General features: G+C 40.0%; 1 protein-coding gene across 1 annotated transcript in view; it reads left to right on the top strand.

Annotated features, from left to right (window-relative positions):
* The window catches only part of gabbr2 (gamma-aminobutyric acid (GABA) B receptor, 2), a 973,371-nt gene extending 959,458 nt beyond the window's left edge, over nucleotides 1-13,913 (top strand). Inside the window, exons 18-19 of the mRNA XM_059972542.1 lie at nucleotides 9,308-9,428; nucleotides 11,166-13,913. Of these exons, the coding sequence (XP_059828525.1) occupies nucleotides 9,308-9,428; nucleotides 11,166-11,331 (287 nt within the window). The 3' untranslated portion in view covers nucleotides 11,332-13,913. The remainder of the gene's footprint in view (nucleotides 1-9,307; nucleotides 9,429-11,165) is intronic.

Genomic DNA, 13,913 nt, shown 5'->3' on the forward strand with positions numbered 1-13,913 from the left:
ACCCCACAACTGTCTGGGTTGGAAGGTTAATTACCTTTGGTAAATTGCCCACTGTCAGCAAATGAATGGTGCGATCCAGTAGGATGGGAGAGTGAAGAAAATATGTGGAGAATTTTAAGCAATGAGATTAGTATAAATTGGTAACTGATGGTTAGCACTGATTCAATGGGCTGAATGGCCGTCGCGAATCTATGATGGAAATATTTAAATTTAAAGAAGGATGAGAGAACCAGATGCATTTAGTCATTGAGGTGTCTGAAATAAGAGGCCCTGAAATGAGAGTTAAATGAAAATGTGTCTCTGCATAGGAGTTGAGCATTGTGAAGGATGAAACAGCACGACTCCTCTGACTCTCAGAGGAGAATGGCCAAACTGGTTCAAGCTGACTGGAAGGTGAAGTAACTCAAATAATTACACATTACAGAAGAGCATCCCTGAACGCACAATATGTCGAACGTTGAAGTGGTTGGGCTGTGGCAGCAGAAAACCATGAACCTACACTCAGTGGCCACTTTACTAGGTACAGGAGATGCCCAACAGTGTGGCCACTGAGTGTATATAATGGACAGGCAAGGGAGCACAGCTCTCCATGATCAATGCTAAGCATGCAAAAAGCAAAAGGGATTCTTTTATCCATCTTCAACTTGTTGGGGCAAGGGCTTTATCCTATGGCTCTAGAAGGATTTGAGATATTGAGTTACAAATTTTAATGCACTGTATTGAAATGGCCATAGAGGGTGAGTTGGAGCTGGTGACTGTCATCTTTAGGCATGGCTGTCCTATTCCTAGAATTCCAATTGGATTAGAAGCTTCAGCAGACAGACTCAGCAACATAAGAATAGCGTGCAGCTTTCAGAACCTGTGACTGGTAGTGCCCCTCACTCCCTTTGATGGCAAAAATTACATGTACATCTGATAAATGCAGTGCATTCATTGAGTTACAAGCAGTCATAAATCATAAGCGGCAGTGATGTGTAACAATGCAATGTGTTGATGAAATGCTGAGAATCAGGGAACTCAAATGTTGAATATTACCATCATAGGGGTTTGATTAGCCTGCACGTAAATAACTTCTGTAAAGAGATACAGCTTTACCGAGGCATGACAGAGGAAGTGACCAAGACATGAGCGGGGATGAAGGCAGAACAGTAATGGCTGGATTTTTAGGAACATAGAAAAACCTACAGCACAATACAGGCCCTTCAGCCCACAAAGTTGTGCCAAACATGTCCCTACCTGAGAAATTACTAGGCTTACCCATAGCCCTCTATTTTACTAAGCTCCATGTACCTATCTAAAAGTCTCTTTAAAGACCCTATCATATCTGCCTTCCACCACCGCTGCCGGCAGCCCATTCCACACACTTACCACTCTCTGAGTAAAAGACTTCCCCTGACATCTCCTTTGTACCTACTCCCCAGCTCCTTAAACCTGTGTCCACTTGTGGCAACCATTTCAGCCCTGGGAAAAAGCCTCTGACTATCCACATGATCAATGCCTCTCATTTTCTGGCAGTAATTGGGAAGGCACGGGATGGATACATCCCAAAGATCAAAAAAGTATTCTAAAGGAATGATGATGCAACTGTGACTGAAAAGAGAAGAGAAATACAGCATAAAAGCAAAAGAAAAAGCATATAATATAGCAAAAAATAGTGGAAGCTGGAGGATTCAGAAGCTTGTAAAAACCAACAGATGGAAACTAAAAAAGCCTTAAGGAGAGAAAAGATGAAATATAAGACGGATGCATCTCGGAGGCAATTACGATAGGGTTTTTTAAGAGACTCCATGGAGCTTAGAAAAATAGAGGGCTAGGAGTAACCCTGGGTAATTTCTAAAGTAAGTACATGTTCAGCACAGCTTTGTGGGCTGAAGGGCCTGTATTGTGCTGTAGGTTTTCTATATTTCTATGTTTTTATGAAAATGCAACATGGTCCTCGAAACTTTCTATTGTTACACTCTCCATGTTGCAACTCTCCTTATCATTATTTTGCTGTGAATTTCCCTAGCAGACATTTCTGACAGAAGGCCCAGAGGAACATAATTTCCTGAACTAGGAATTTCACGCACCTAGTTTTCTAAATGAAATTCAAACTATGATTATCTCAATAAGTATTTGCTGTGAGTCCAAATCCTCAACCCTACTTAATGTAAATACTTGATGAACTTGACAACAGTTTATTCCCATCCACATTCATTCATTCAATTCCACTGTATAAGCATCTCAATCCTCCCCCCACTGGGATAAGCTTGTCTTTGAAACATTCAGCATTGACTTAGCAATCTGCTATTAGATCTTAAGCTATCCTTCTGACACTGAGGTAATTTTTGTTGTTTAAAGCTTCAAATTAGCTCCTTAAGCATTGTAATTGCAGCACTCTTAGTTTATCTTGTTCATTGGGAACTGATGATGCCCAAATGCATTGATTAGTTGAACATTGTCCTGCTTTTACATAAAATATTTGAATTATGCTGTGTGTCCTGGCGGCTTATTTTTCAAAATTGCACTTATATTTGCAGAAATAATCAATGTCAATAATAAATGAAGATGAGAATATTACAGTGTCAGATTATATATTTCAACAACTGACTTTAAAAAATAGATCCTGCACAATTCCATTTATCATAGAATCACTGAATTGTTACAACATAGGAGAAGGCCATTCCTATCCAAACAAGTTTTCTCCTGGAGCAACACTCTAGTTTCACCCCCACAGCCTTCTCTATAGCTTTGCAATTATTATCTGTGCCATCTATTTATCCAATTCACTCTTGAAGGCAAAATAGAACCTAACTCCATTTCCCCAGAAGGCAGTGGATTCTCTCCAATGCCTCCACCATCAGAAGGACTTAATTGTACTGGAGACTTTTTTTTTATTTTTTGTCCTCTGTTTCTCTTCTATTATTCAGAGAGCTCTGGATTTAATTGTTCTTCCCTTTCCCCATTCCAGGATTATGTTTACATTGAATCTGAACCTTCCCTTTCTTAAAACCCGTTGTTCTATTACAATTTTGATTGTCAATCTTTGGTCCCTATTTACCAGATTCTGTATTCCCTTGAATTTAGAAGAATGGGAGACATAACATTTACAAGTCTTTACAAAACGGGGGCAGAGTTGCCTTATGCCCTAGAACCAGTCATAATCAATTGGGAAGAAATATCTTCCTCTGGAGAGCAGTTGAACTTTGGGATTCTCAATTCGGGAAGGCTGTGAAGATCGGTCATTGAGTACACTAAGAGCAGGGGATTGTCATTTTCTAGCTATGAAGGGATTAAAGGAAGGTGTAAGAGATTGACGCTAAGGTAAAAGATTGGCTTTGTTCTTATTGAGTGGTGGAGCAGACTGAAGAAGCTGATTGACCAATTCTTGCTTCTTAACATCTAACCCGATTTTACACCTCCAGACTTGTTCAAGCAGACAAGGAATACAGTGCTACACGACATACCATAAAACTCACAACAGGAGGACCGCTGACAGTACTCTGCGCAGCTCCTGATATTTTCCAGAGAAACTGCTACCAGCCTGGGAACCTGAACTGTTTGTTCTGTTATTTTCACATACTGTTCAGCAAAGCAGTCTGCAGTTGTGACAAATCTCATTATATGCTTTGGGAAATCTACATAAACATCTGCACTAGGTTGAAATTGATTTTAGTGAGGGGAATAGTACAAAGCATTGTAGTTACAGATCTCAGCTTTTATATTGTTTGAAGTTATTTAAGTATTGTAAATATTTCTAGTGAGCAAATTCTTAAAGATGTTCACACTCTTTACAAGAGGAATTTGGATCATGTGTAAGTAAAACAGTTTAGTTTACTTTGGCATTGTATTCGCCATAGACACCTTGGGCCAAGGGCCTGTTCCTGGGCTGTTGTGTTTTATGTAATATATATATTAGTAATTTGGAGTGTTTTCAATAGCTCCCAGATATTGGAACCGTTTGGCTTCATAGTGATTTAGACCAGTGTTTAAGCAAGGAAAGCAGCGTGGACAGTTGTTTTGGGTGTGGCTCTCATCCATTTGCCCTTCCACCCAGCTCCCTCCACCTGATCTCATTATATTGTAAGAGCCATAACGGTAACAGATGAGATAGCTTTACCCATAGTTTCCTGCTTGAGTAGACTTGGCTTACCAAACCAAAGTATGTGCTTCAGAACTCAGCTGAGAGTATGAGTGGTCACTGCTGACTACGCGTACTGGCTTCGTATTTAACCATCAATGTGTGCATGCTCCCTTGGGGAATAATTGTTAAAAATAAAACATGATATTGAGAGTCTAGTCAACGACTACACAGGCAAGAGGTGTGAACCCAGCATCAGCTACCTGTGATGGGTGAACACCCAGTATCGAGTCAGGTGCTTCTCTGGATCAATTTTGATTCACAAAATTGGCCCTAATGCGGTAAAATGAACACATTGCTGTCAGATTTATACCCCTATGTGAGTAGCAGTGTCAACTACACAAGACACCGCGATCATGGGGGGAGCTGATAGCTAGAGTTACCGCCTATCCCTGCCACCAGGTTTCCTAAGGATGCTGATGCCAGTTATATTTCCCAAGTGGAGATCAGCTATCGCTAGCAAACTGAAGGTTGAACCATGATCAGAATTACTTAGCCACTCACCTCACCATGTTACTTAACTGGAATAGCAGATTTCAGAGCAATGAAATTGATTTCAAATCAGATGCTCCTATGGTGTGGATATTATCCAGTGCAGCAGCAAGAGCAGTCAGGAAGCTCTTTCATGACTAGCATGCTGAAGTGGGGGAGAAAGGATCAGCCATGATTGAATGGTGGAGCAGGCTCGAAGGGCCAAATGGCCTAATTCTACTCCTATGTCTTATGACCTTCATGAAGCGAGATGGAGAAATAAACTGTTCGAGCACAGGGACCTCACAGCTCCAGGACGAAGGCCCCTGCTTTGGAATGGTGCCGGAATCTTGGGGCTTGGTCAAGGTTTTGATGACGTGGTTTGTGGATAGGACTCTGCGATGTGTTTTTGTTCGCTCCGTTTTTGTTGCTATTTTGGGTGATTTGGATGGGGGCGGCTTGAGGATGGTGAGTGCTAGATTGAGCTGAAATAAGCTGAACTCGATCATTTCTGTGTTTTTATACTGTGTTTTCCGCTTGTTCTTTTTTGCCCCATTTGCACGATTTTGGTTTTTTTTTGTGCACTGCAGGGCATTTGATGTTTTTCTCTGAACGGGTTTTCTTTGTTTCAGGGTTATCTGCGGGAAGACAAATCTCAGGGTTGTGTACTGCAACATACCTTGATTAAAAAATATACCTTGAATTTGCAACTTTGAACTTTGAATTTGTTTATTTCAGAAGAATCCCAAAGCTATTTTTTCTTGATTTCCAGTAACATTATTATATGGAAACTAGCCTGCTGTGAGTGGTCAGTTTTGGAAACTGCACTCCCAGAGCAAACCAAAGAACAATGCCCGGAGCTTTTTGAACATAGACAGTAATTCAGATTTAAGACTTGTTACAGAAGAGTGACAATTTCAAATATTGCATTCCTATCCAAAACAAAAACTGATTGGCCTCCTGCCAAAAACCTTAGGACAGAGTAAAAATAATTGCTACTTCCAGAAATATAGTTGTAAATAAAAGCCAGAAGGAATTTGTTACACAATATTTACTACCTCGCTTGGCATTTAAAATGAGGCAGTAAATTGTATTTGACATTGGCTTTGAGGGAGAAGCCAGTGAGTGGTGGTAAATAGTGGCCTCTCTGACTGGAGGCCTGTGAATAGTGGAGTGCCACGGGGATCGGTGCTGATACTGGTCATCTATATCAACGATCTGGATGATAATGTGGTTAACTGGGTCAGCAAATTTGCAGATGACATCAAGATTGGGGATGTAGTAGACGGTGGGGAAGACTATCAAAGCTTGCAATGGGATTTGAACCAGCGGGAAAAAATGGACTGCAGATTGACCAATGGAGTTTAATGCAGATGAGTGTGAGGTGTGGCACTTTGGTAGGACCAGCCAGGGTAGGTCTTACACAGTGAACAATAGTGCACTGAGGGGTGTGGTAGAAAGGGCCAAAATTAATTCAAAGTGGCAGCACAGGTAGATAGGATCATAGATAAAGTTTTTGCCACATTGACCTTCATAAATGAAAGCACTGAGTACAGGAGATGGGACGTTATGTTAAAGTTGTGTAAGATGTTGTGAAGCCTAATTTGGAGTATTGTGTGTAGTTTCAGTCGCATACCTACAGGAACTATGTAAATAAGTTTGAAAGATTGCAGAGAAAATTTACAAGTATGTTTCTGGGACTGGAGGATCAGGTGTATAAGGAAAGATTGAATAGGTCAGAACGTTATTCCTTGGAACCTAGAAGATTGAAGAGGTGATTTGATAGAAGTATACAAAATTATGAGCAGTATAGATTGGGTAAGTGCAGGCAGGCTTTTTCCACTGAGGTTGGGGGATCAATTAAAGATCATGTGTTCAGGGTGAAAGATGAAAAGTTTAAGGGGAACATGAAGGGAAACTTCTTCACTCAGTGGGTCTTGAGAGTGGAGCGAACTGTCAGCACAAGTTGTGTATGTGAGCTCCATTTCAGTGTATAAGTGAAGTTTTGGATAAGTACATGGATGGCAGTGGTATGGAGGGCTATGGTCCAGGTGTAGGTCGATGGGACAAGGCTGTTTAAAAGGTTTGGCATGGACCAGATGGGTCAAAGGGCCTGTTTCTGTGCTGTATGTTTCTGACTATGACTAATTTATAGGACCATTGTGATTCAGATTTTAATGATGTAGCAAGGCGGTTAGAGTTGGCAATGCTGTGGATGGTGCTTTTTTTGAATGTTTAACGGGTTGACAATGTATTATGTTACAGTTGTTCATAAATTGAAGCCTTTAGGAAGAAAGGAAGAGTAACTACAAAAATTAACTTAGAGGGAGAAAGTAATAAGTAGAAGCATATTATTTGTGGGGAGCAAAGATGCCAGTGGTGAAACCTCCTGTTGATGCTGGAACTGTTACTCATTTTGATATTTGCTAACCATCTGGACCTGGGGATATGGCTTTATTTTAATGTTTACCTACAAGACCAAGCCAATGTGGTTGTCCAAGGAGATGCCAGAAGCTCTACAGTGGAAGTTAACATGCAGCTATGGGGTACCGTTGTTGAAGTGGCGATGCTGGTGTCAAGAGCTTATGGATGTTACCCTGGACCACTTGGTGGAGGAGGTGCGAAGTGGGAGATGTGCTCTCTGGTCAGTAGGACACTGATGCTATGACAGCCAATGCCAGGAATCAGGCTCTGCAGACTAGAATGCACTACTGCCAAAAAATCCAGTGAACTCATCAGGGTGATAGAATGCAAATTCAACAGACAGTGCTGGGACTGGTGACCCGAGCACTAGAATGCACTTTTGCCAAAAACCCAGTTAACTCAGTAGTCAGGGTCGCAGAATACAAACTCAACAGACATTTCCCACCTATTGGTATTGGTTTATTATTATCACATTTACTGAAAAAGAGTAAGAAGCTTTTGTTTGTGTGCCTTCCAGATAGATCAATCCATACGTAAGTACATTTAGATGGTAAAAACAGAATGCATATTATGGTGTTAGGTTTGATGTTCATCCATCGTCGTCAATGAAGACCTCAACACTATTTGATGGTGTCGAGACTAGAGCTTGAATTGGATTTAAGTGAGGGAGAATTGCAGAGTGTCAGCCTCACTGTATCTTCCCAATTCCCATCTGGATCCAGTGGCAAGATGAGAGTCTAGAGTCAGTGTTACATTTACAGAGAGATTGAACTGCAGGTAGACAAATAGACCTTGCTTGTCCATTTCCCATTATCCCATCAAGCACTGCCAGCAATTGCAATCAAATAGGACTTGAATCTAACCATTGAATAGCTGTACCAAGTATTTGCATATGAAAATATTGCACAGGAACTGAATATATTTCAGAGCAGGAGTCAGCCAGCTAACCCTGCAAATCTGTCCCATCATTCATTGTGATTTTCCTGATGCAGGCTCTCAATCCCTCTGTCTCCCCAGTCGCTGCCTGACCTGCTGAGTTCCTCCAATGGCTTCATCTATTCTCTCCAGACCCCAGCACCTGCATCTCTCTTCACTATGCTTTTGATGATCCTGTGAACCCGTGTCAGCTCTAGGTAGACCTCAGTTCACTGATCTTTCAGAAACTTATCTAGTTCCCTGTTAAGAACTCAAAATGTCCTCCATAACCCTTTGTGTGTTTCCAGATAAACTTAGGCATTCTCTAGATTCTGTGAGAAGTTTGGAGTGAAACAGAATGAGAGGAAGTTTAATAGAGTTGTACAAGAAGATGGGTGGCATAGATAGAATGCATAAGCAGAGACAGAAATAGCTCCTACAGGGGGGCATAATTTTAAGGTGATTGTAGAAAAGTATAAGGGGATGTCAGAGTTTTTTTAAACAGAGGGTGGTGTGTGCATGGAATACCACATAAAGGGTGGTGGTAGGGGGAGAAACATTAGGACCATTTAAGAAACTCATAGGTAGGCACATAAATGATAGAAAAATGGAGAGCTATGTAGGAGTGAAGGGTTAGATTGATTTTAGAGTATGTGCAAGGTGGCACAACATTACGGGTCAAAAAGCCTCTGCTGTTCCATATTGTTCTAAGTTCTAAATTCCATTGCTTCTCAATTCTAGCTAACAGCCTATTGTCATTCAATTCTACCCCCCACCCCATCAATGGAAATAACTCAACATTCACCGTCTCAAGACCTGTAGGACCTTAGATGTTTCATTAAGATCAACCCTCATTCTCCTAACCTTCAAAGAACACAGATCTAACAATTTTTTTAGCCATTTATGTTAGGACCACCCTCATCCAAGGAACCAGTCGAATAAAACTATTTTGCACTGATTCCAATAGTAGTGTTATGCTTCATAAGTAAGAGGGCCAAGTCTGAGTGTGGTGCTCCAGGTATGGCTTCACAAACAACCATTTGCAACTATGTTCAACTTCTTGTGTTTCTTGCATCAATAACATTGGATTCCATTCAGACTGTTTAATCAGAGATTGAAAGAGTATCTTTCAAAAATGAAATTGCTAAATGGAAAATTTGCAAAGTCCTAGAAAAAAAGCAAGGGAATAGAACTAGTTGCATTATATTTTCAAAGAATGAGATTTTTTGTACCGGGGCTGAAAGTCCTCTGTATCGCAGATCTATTGACTATGATTTCATTATACTTACAACCCTTTTCTATTGTATTTATACTCAGTAGTCAAATAGGATGAAGTCCTGCAGGGCACAAAACTCACATAATCACGGTGTTTTGCAGATAGTGACAAGCCTCTAATGAAAAACCAACATGATTCGCGAGCACAGGTTCCTTGGGGAACCACATTGGAGTCTTCAAGAACAAACAAAGATGTCATAGAAGATATCAATTCTCCAGAACAGTAAGTAATGGCACAACAATATTACCAAATTTTATAGGCAATCTCAGCCAATATTACTGAAATCTTGCTGAATAATATCAAGACTATATCCTCATGACAAAAATTGCCTTTAAGTCTCCAATAACTTAGACTATTATTTGGACCTATTTTTTCAATGTTTTCTCAGTTGTCAACACATCTTAATGTTGCAGCATGAAATTCACTGGGCATTCCATCTTTTATGTTATTGTACAATAGCTGAAATTGGAATGGCTTTTCAAAGGAATCCTTGATAGCTGATTTTACTATCTGATTCTCCAGACTAGGATAAAATCAGAGGTTTACAATAATTTGATGCAATTTCACCTTGGATGTAAGAAACCAGTAGTTTCAAAACTGCGAAATATTTTTTTCACATAATGCCCTGTGTGTTGATGACCTTGAATTCTCCCATCCAGCCAGCTTAAACACTTTCCACTGTAAAAAGGGATGATGACCATGTACTTGGCTTGAGATTGACCTGTATCCACTGGTTTTTATGTTTTTTGAGGTATAATACAAGCTTTTGATAACACTGGTGGATGAAGTAATGGTTTCCTTGATTAGAGTGGCAATAATGGGATTAGTGCATTAGTAAGATGAGCAATATGTTTCCTGTAACCATTTGAGAATTCTATTGGTGGATAAATGTTACAAAACATGACATAGGAAAATTTAATTTCTTCTCTGTACACGAGTTCACAGAAAAGTAATATTAAAGGAATTCAACAAATTTGCATTGAAATCCTCAGTTTTCTTACTAACTGGTATATCATGGAGAGTCACTTTGGACAAGTTCCACATTACAAGGGAGTCATCCAAATGATTGTAGTTGGGAATAATTGTTGTGGGGACATGTTCCGCAGAACCACTGTGATTTGCTGACAGTCACTTTGCAGACCTGTGTTCTCCAACACCAAATGCCAGTGGCATCTGTACAGGTGGGAGCAACTTCCTACCCTCTCAACTGAGGATAAACCCCAAAAGTCATAACACGGATCATCTCAAAATGTTCTCCTGAAATCTCTGTCTCTGAGAAAGAAGTCGGCAAATGGAGTGAAAAAGATAGAGTGCATTTTTTTGGGAATTTGATGCACAATTAGTGGAATATGGTAAATACGTTGTCAGCAGCCTCTCAGAGTAAGTGAACGATAGTCCCCACCACTGCACTACATCGGTAGCTAGCGGATCGTTTGTGGTCATGCTCACACACTGTTACAAATTTATCTCTCTACTGCCTCTGTATTCCTGATTCACCCTACTGCAGGGGTTACCAACTTTCTTTTTATGCCATGGACCAATGCCATTAAGCAAAGGGTGCGTGGATCCCAGATTAGAAGCCCCTGCCCTACTGTATCCTGGATAGTGAGCAAGGAGCATTTGAACTCATGTTGGTCATGTTTAACAGATAGATGGATTGCAGTTTTAAAGGGCAAGCAATGAAAGATAGAGCACAAATGATAACCAGATGGATTTTCAGCAAGAAAGAGAGTATGTTCTTAAAATAGTGAGAATGCACAAGCAATCTTGCAGATGGCTTTGATGGTATTAGTGATTAATATCACCCCACGATTCAAAGAAATATGTCAGTTTTTGTGAAAATAGTAAGCAATTAATCGAATAGATTTTGCTCTTGGAACTGGTGTATGGTTCATTATCACTAAATTTTAACATGTCACTTTTAAAGTGACGTTTAACTCCTTTTCTTCTCTTTTGCAGTATACAGCGTAGACTGTCTTTGCAGCTACCCATCCTTCATCATGCCTACTTGCCATCAATAGGTGGAGTTGACGCTAGTTGTGCCAGTCCGTGTGTGAGTCCCAGTGCCAGCCCTCGGCACAGACATGTGCAGCCATCATTTCGAGTCATGGTTTCCGGCCTGTAGAGAGGCTTTGTAGCCTGAACTGATGAGTACTCAGCATCGGGATTGCGTACTCCACCTAGTTCTCTGCTACGTACACAACGCACACTCCCCTTTCCACAGAGGAATGAGCATTGGAAACAGACACTACTGGGCTCCTGAGCAAGGTTGTGTGGTCATGGGGAGATGTCCAGAATCTGACCTGTAGCCTTATCTGTGAAGTTTTTGTTTCTGCATAAACTGGATGTGCTTTCCTTCCCAGAAAGAGTGACAGGTTTTCTTAAGGATGCAGGGAGTGAAATTTTATCAAAACTGAACAGTTGTTTTATAAATGCCACAATCGTGAAGGGAGAATAATGAGCTGCTATGCAAAATTTGATATATACTAATGGTTCACACTTCAAACAAAATTCAACTATTAAATTGAAAAATTTATTTGTAGCATAAAATAAATACCACTACTTCTGCACACAAATGCACAAAAGAAGCAACCTGTACTAGACCCCTAAATAAATTTTGCTATGGAGAATGAAGCTTTATAATCAATATGTCTGATATAGGAATATGTTTCTAGCATAGAAACATACAACTGATTTTGGAAGACACATTCAGAGGGATTTTGAACATGGTAAGTGAACAGTGTAGAATTTATCTTTTTACTAATTTGATAGTGAGATTTGTGAGCTAAAATGTTACTTCCCAAATATTTAAGTCTGATGAAAAATCTGTTATCTCTTGCTTGCTAATTGCTGATTCTGGTTTTTGGTGCTCATATTTTTCAGTACTACAGACTGAAACTGGTGCGTGTTTACTAAATTAGAAACTGATGAACATAAATGCAGTCGATTTCTGAATGAGTAAAAGAAATAGCAAGTGATTAGTTTCCTTACTCTTTGAAAGCAAGAGATAAACAGTTTTGATGTGTACATACTTATTATATCCTTGGGCAAAGCGTTGCATATCACTGGTTGAAGGGCTTTCACATGTGAACAAATTGCCTCCATTATTTCCCCTTAACTGATATCAACAGTAAATATTCTTCTGTATATCATGTTACCTGACAAGCAATTATTGTGCTGTTGTGACAAGGCGCACTTTTCAGCAGTGCAAAAGGATATGAAACAAAACCTACTTTGAAATTGAACTTGAGGCCAAGGGTATAATAAGACAAAAATGTTTGAGTGCAAAGTGAGCTGGTGTGTAACCCTGGAATTTTCTTCATGGTCAGCTGGCTAATCGGTATATGTGAGAACTATCAACGTGCTTAAAAGCTCTCCAATTCAAACAACAGAATTCCATATAAGAAGCTGATATGCAGAGTATATTCTCTCCACATTGTAGAGAAACTGCATCTGCCTACACCTACAGAGTTTAAGAGCCGAAAAAGAAATAGCAATGGCTTAGAGATCTCCAAACGTGTGTCGGGGTAGTGCTGGTCTTCTACTGGATAAGGCTGAGTATTGGTCAGCTTTGTTGCTTGTCAGATATGAACTATCTACTTACAGGGTTATCCAGTAGCAAGCTCGAAGAATCCCTACCCCTCTGAGAGCCGATGGAGCTGATGAACAATTTACAGCATTTTACAGTACTGTGGGCTACTGGCCCAGGTGTGCTCTGAGTATGTTTCAAACGATTGATTCCTAGCTGCATGTACATTAACCTGGAGCCAAAATGAATCTGATTAAAGTGCTTCCCATGCCCTCTACATGAAGATTAGTTCCCAGTTGGGCTGAGTGAGGTTTTGAGCCACTGCTCACAGACTACTCCCAACAGAGTTCCTGTTGACTGGCAGAGTGAAGGATCTAAATAGATCCGTATTTCTCAACAGCTACCATTGCAGTTAATAGATGTATGTCATTACTTAGATTCTGATCGTGTCCAAAAGCCCCACTGAAGCTTAAGTATGCACTGTCCCAAGCCAGATTTGTATTCTGTCAAGGTTGCACAATCCCATGTTCATCAATGTCAAAGGAGCATGCTTAGTGCACTGATAAACACATCCTAATAAGCTTTTAGTTAACATTGTGAAGAAATGCTGTTTTCTGGTATTCTGAATGGTAACACTGGCTATTAACGTATTTCCCTGCCTCCTTAATTCAACTAATAACCAGGTTTATTTTTGAAGACAGTTCATCATATGGAGGGAGGACTGAATACTGTATATAATGTATACACAAGTTCTCTATAGAAATATTATTCTTAATATAGCAGGAAACAAACTAAAGTATTGGGGTGTTGGAGGTGAGCGTGTATATCTGTGACTGTCTGTGAATACTGACTGTGTGCAATTTATTAGGTTTAAACCATGCAGTACATTTCCGTCTTAATGATTATGTAGTTTTTTCCCATAAGGAAACATTTTTAATTTCCTGCTAATATCAAAGACCCACAAAGTAATATAGTTATTTAATGTTTCTGTTCTTTTATACAGCAGCAAAAAAGGGTAGATTTATGGAAAGGTGATGCCTCTGATGGCATTCCCCAAATCATATTAGTGCACAAATGCTTTAAGTAAGAACTGCCAGGGCAGCCTGGAACTGGACAGAAGGTTTCTTGTACCCTTATACTGCATGAATAAATTTTTAATAAAATGTTGCAAATCTGTT

Source organism: Hypanus sabinus, chromosome 6 (assembly GCF_030144855.1).
Source record: "Hypanus sabinus isolate sHypSab1 chromosome 6, sHypSab1.hap1, whole genome shotgun sequence".
NCBI classification, from domain to species: Eukaryota; Metazoa; Chordata; class Chondrichthyes; order Myliobatiformes; family Dasyatidae; genus Hypanus; species Hypanus sabinus.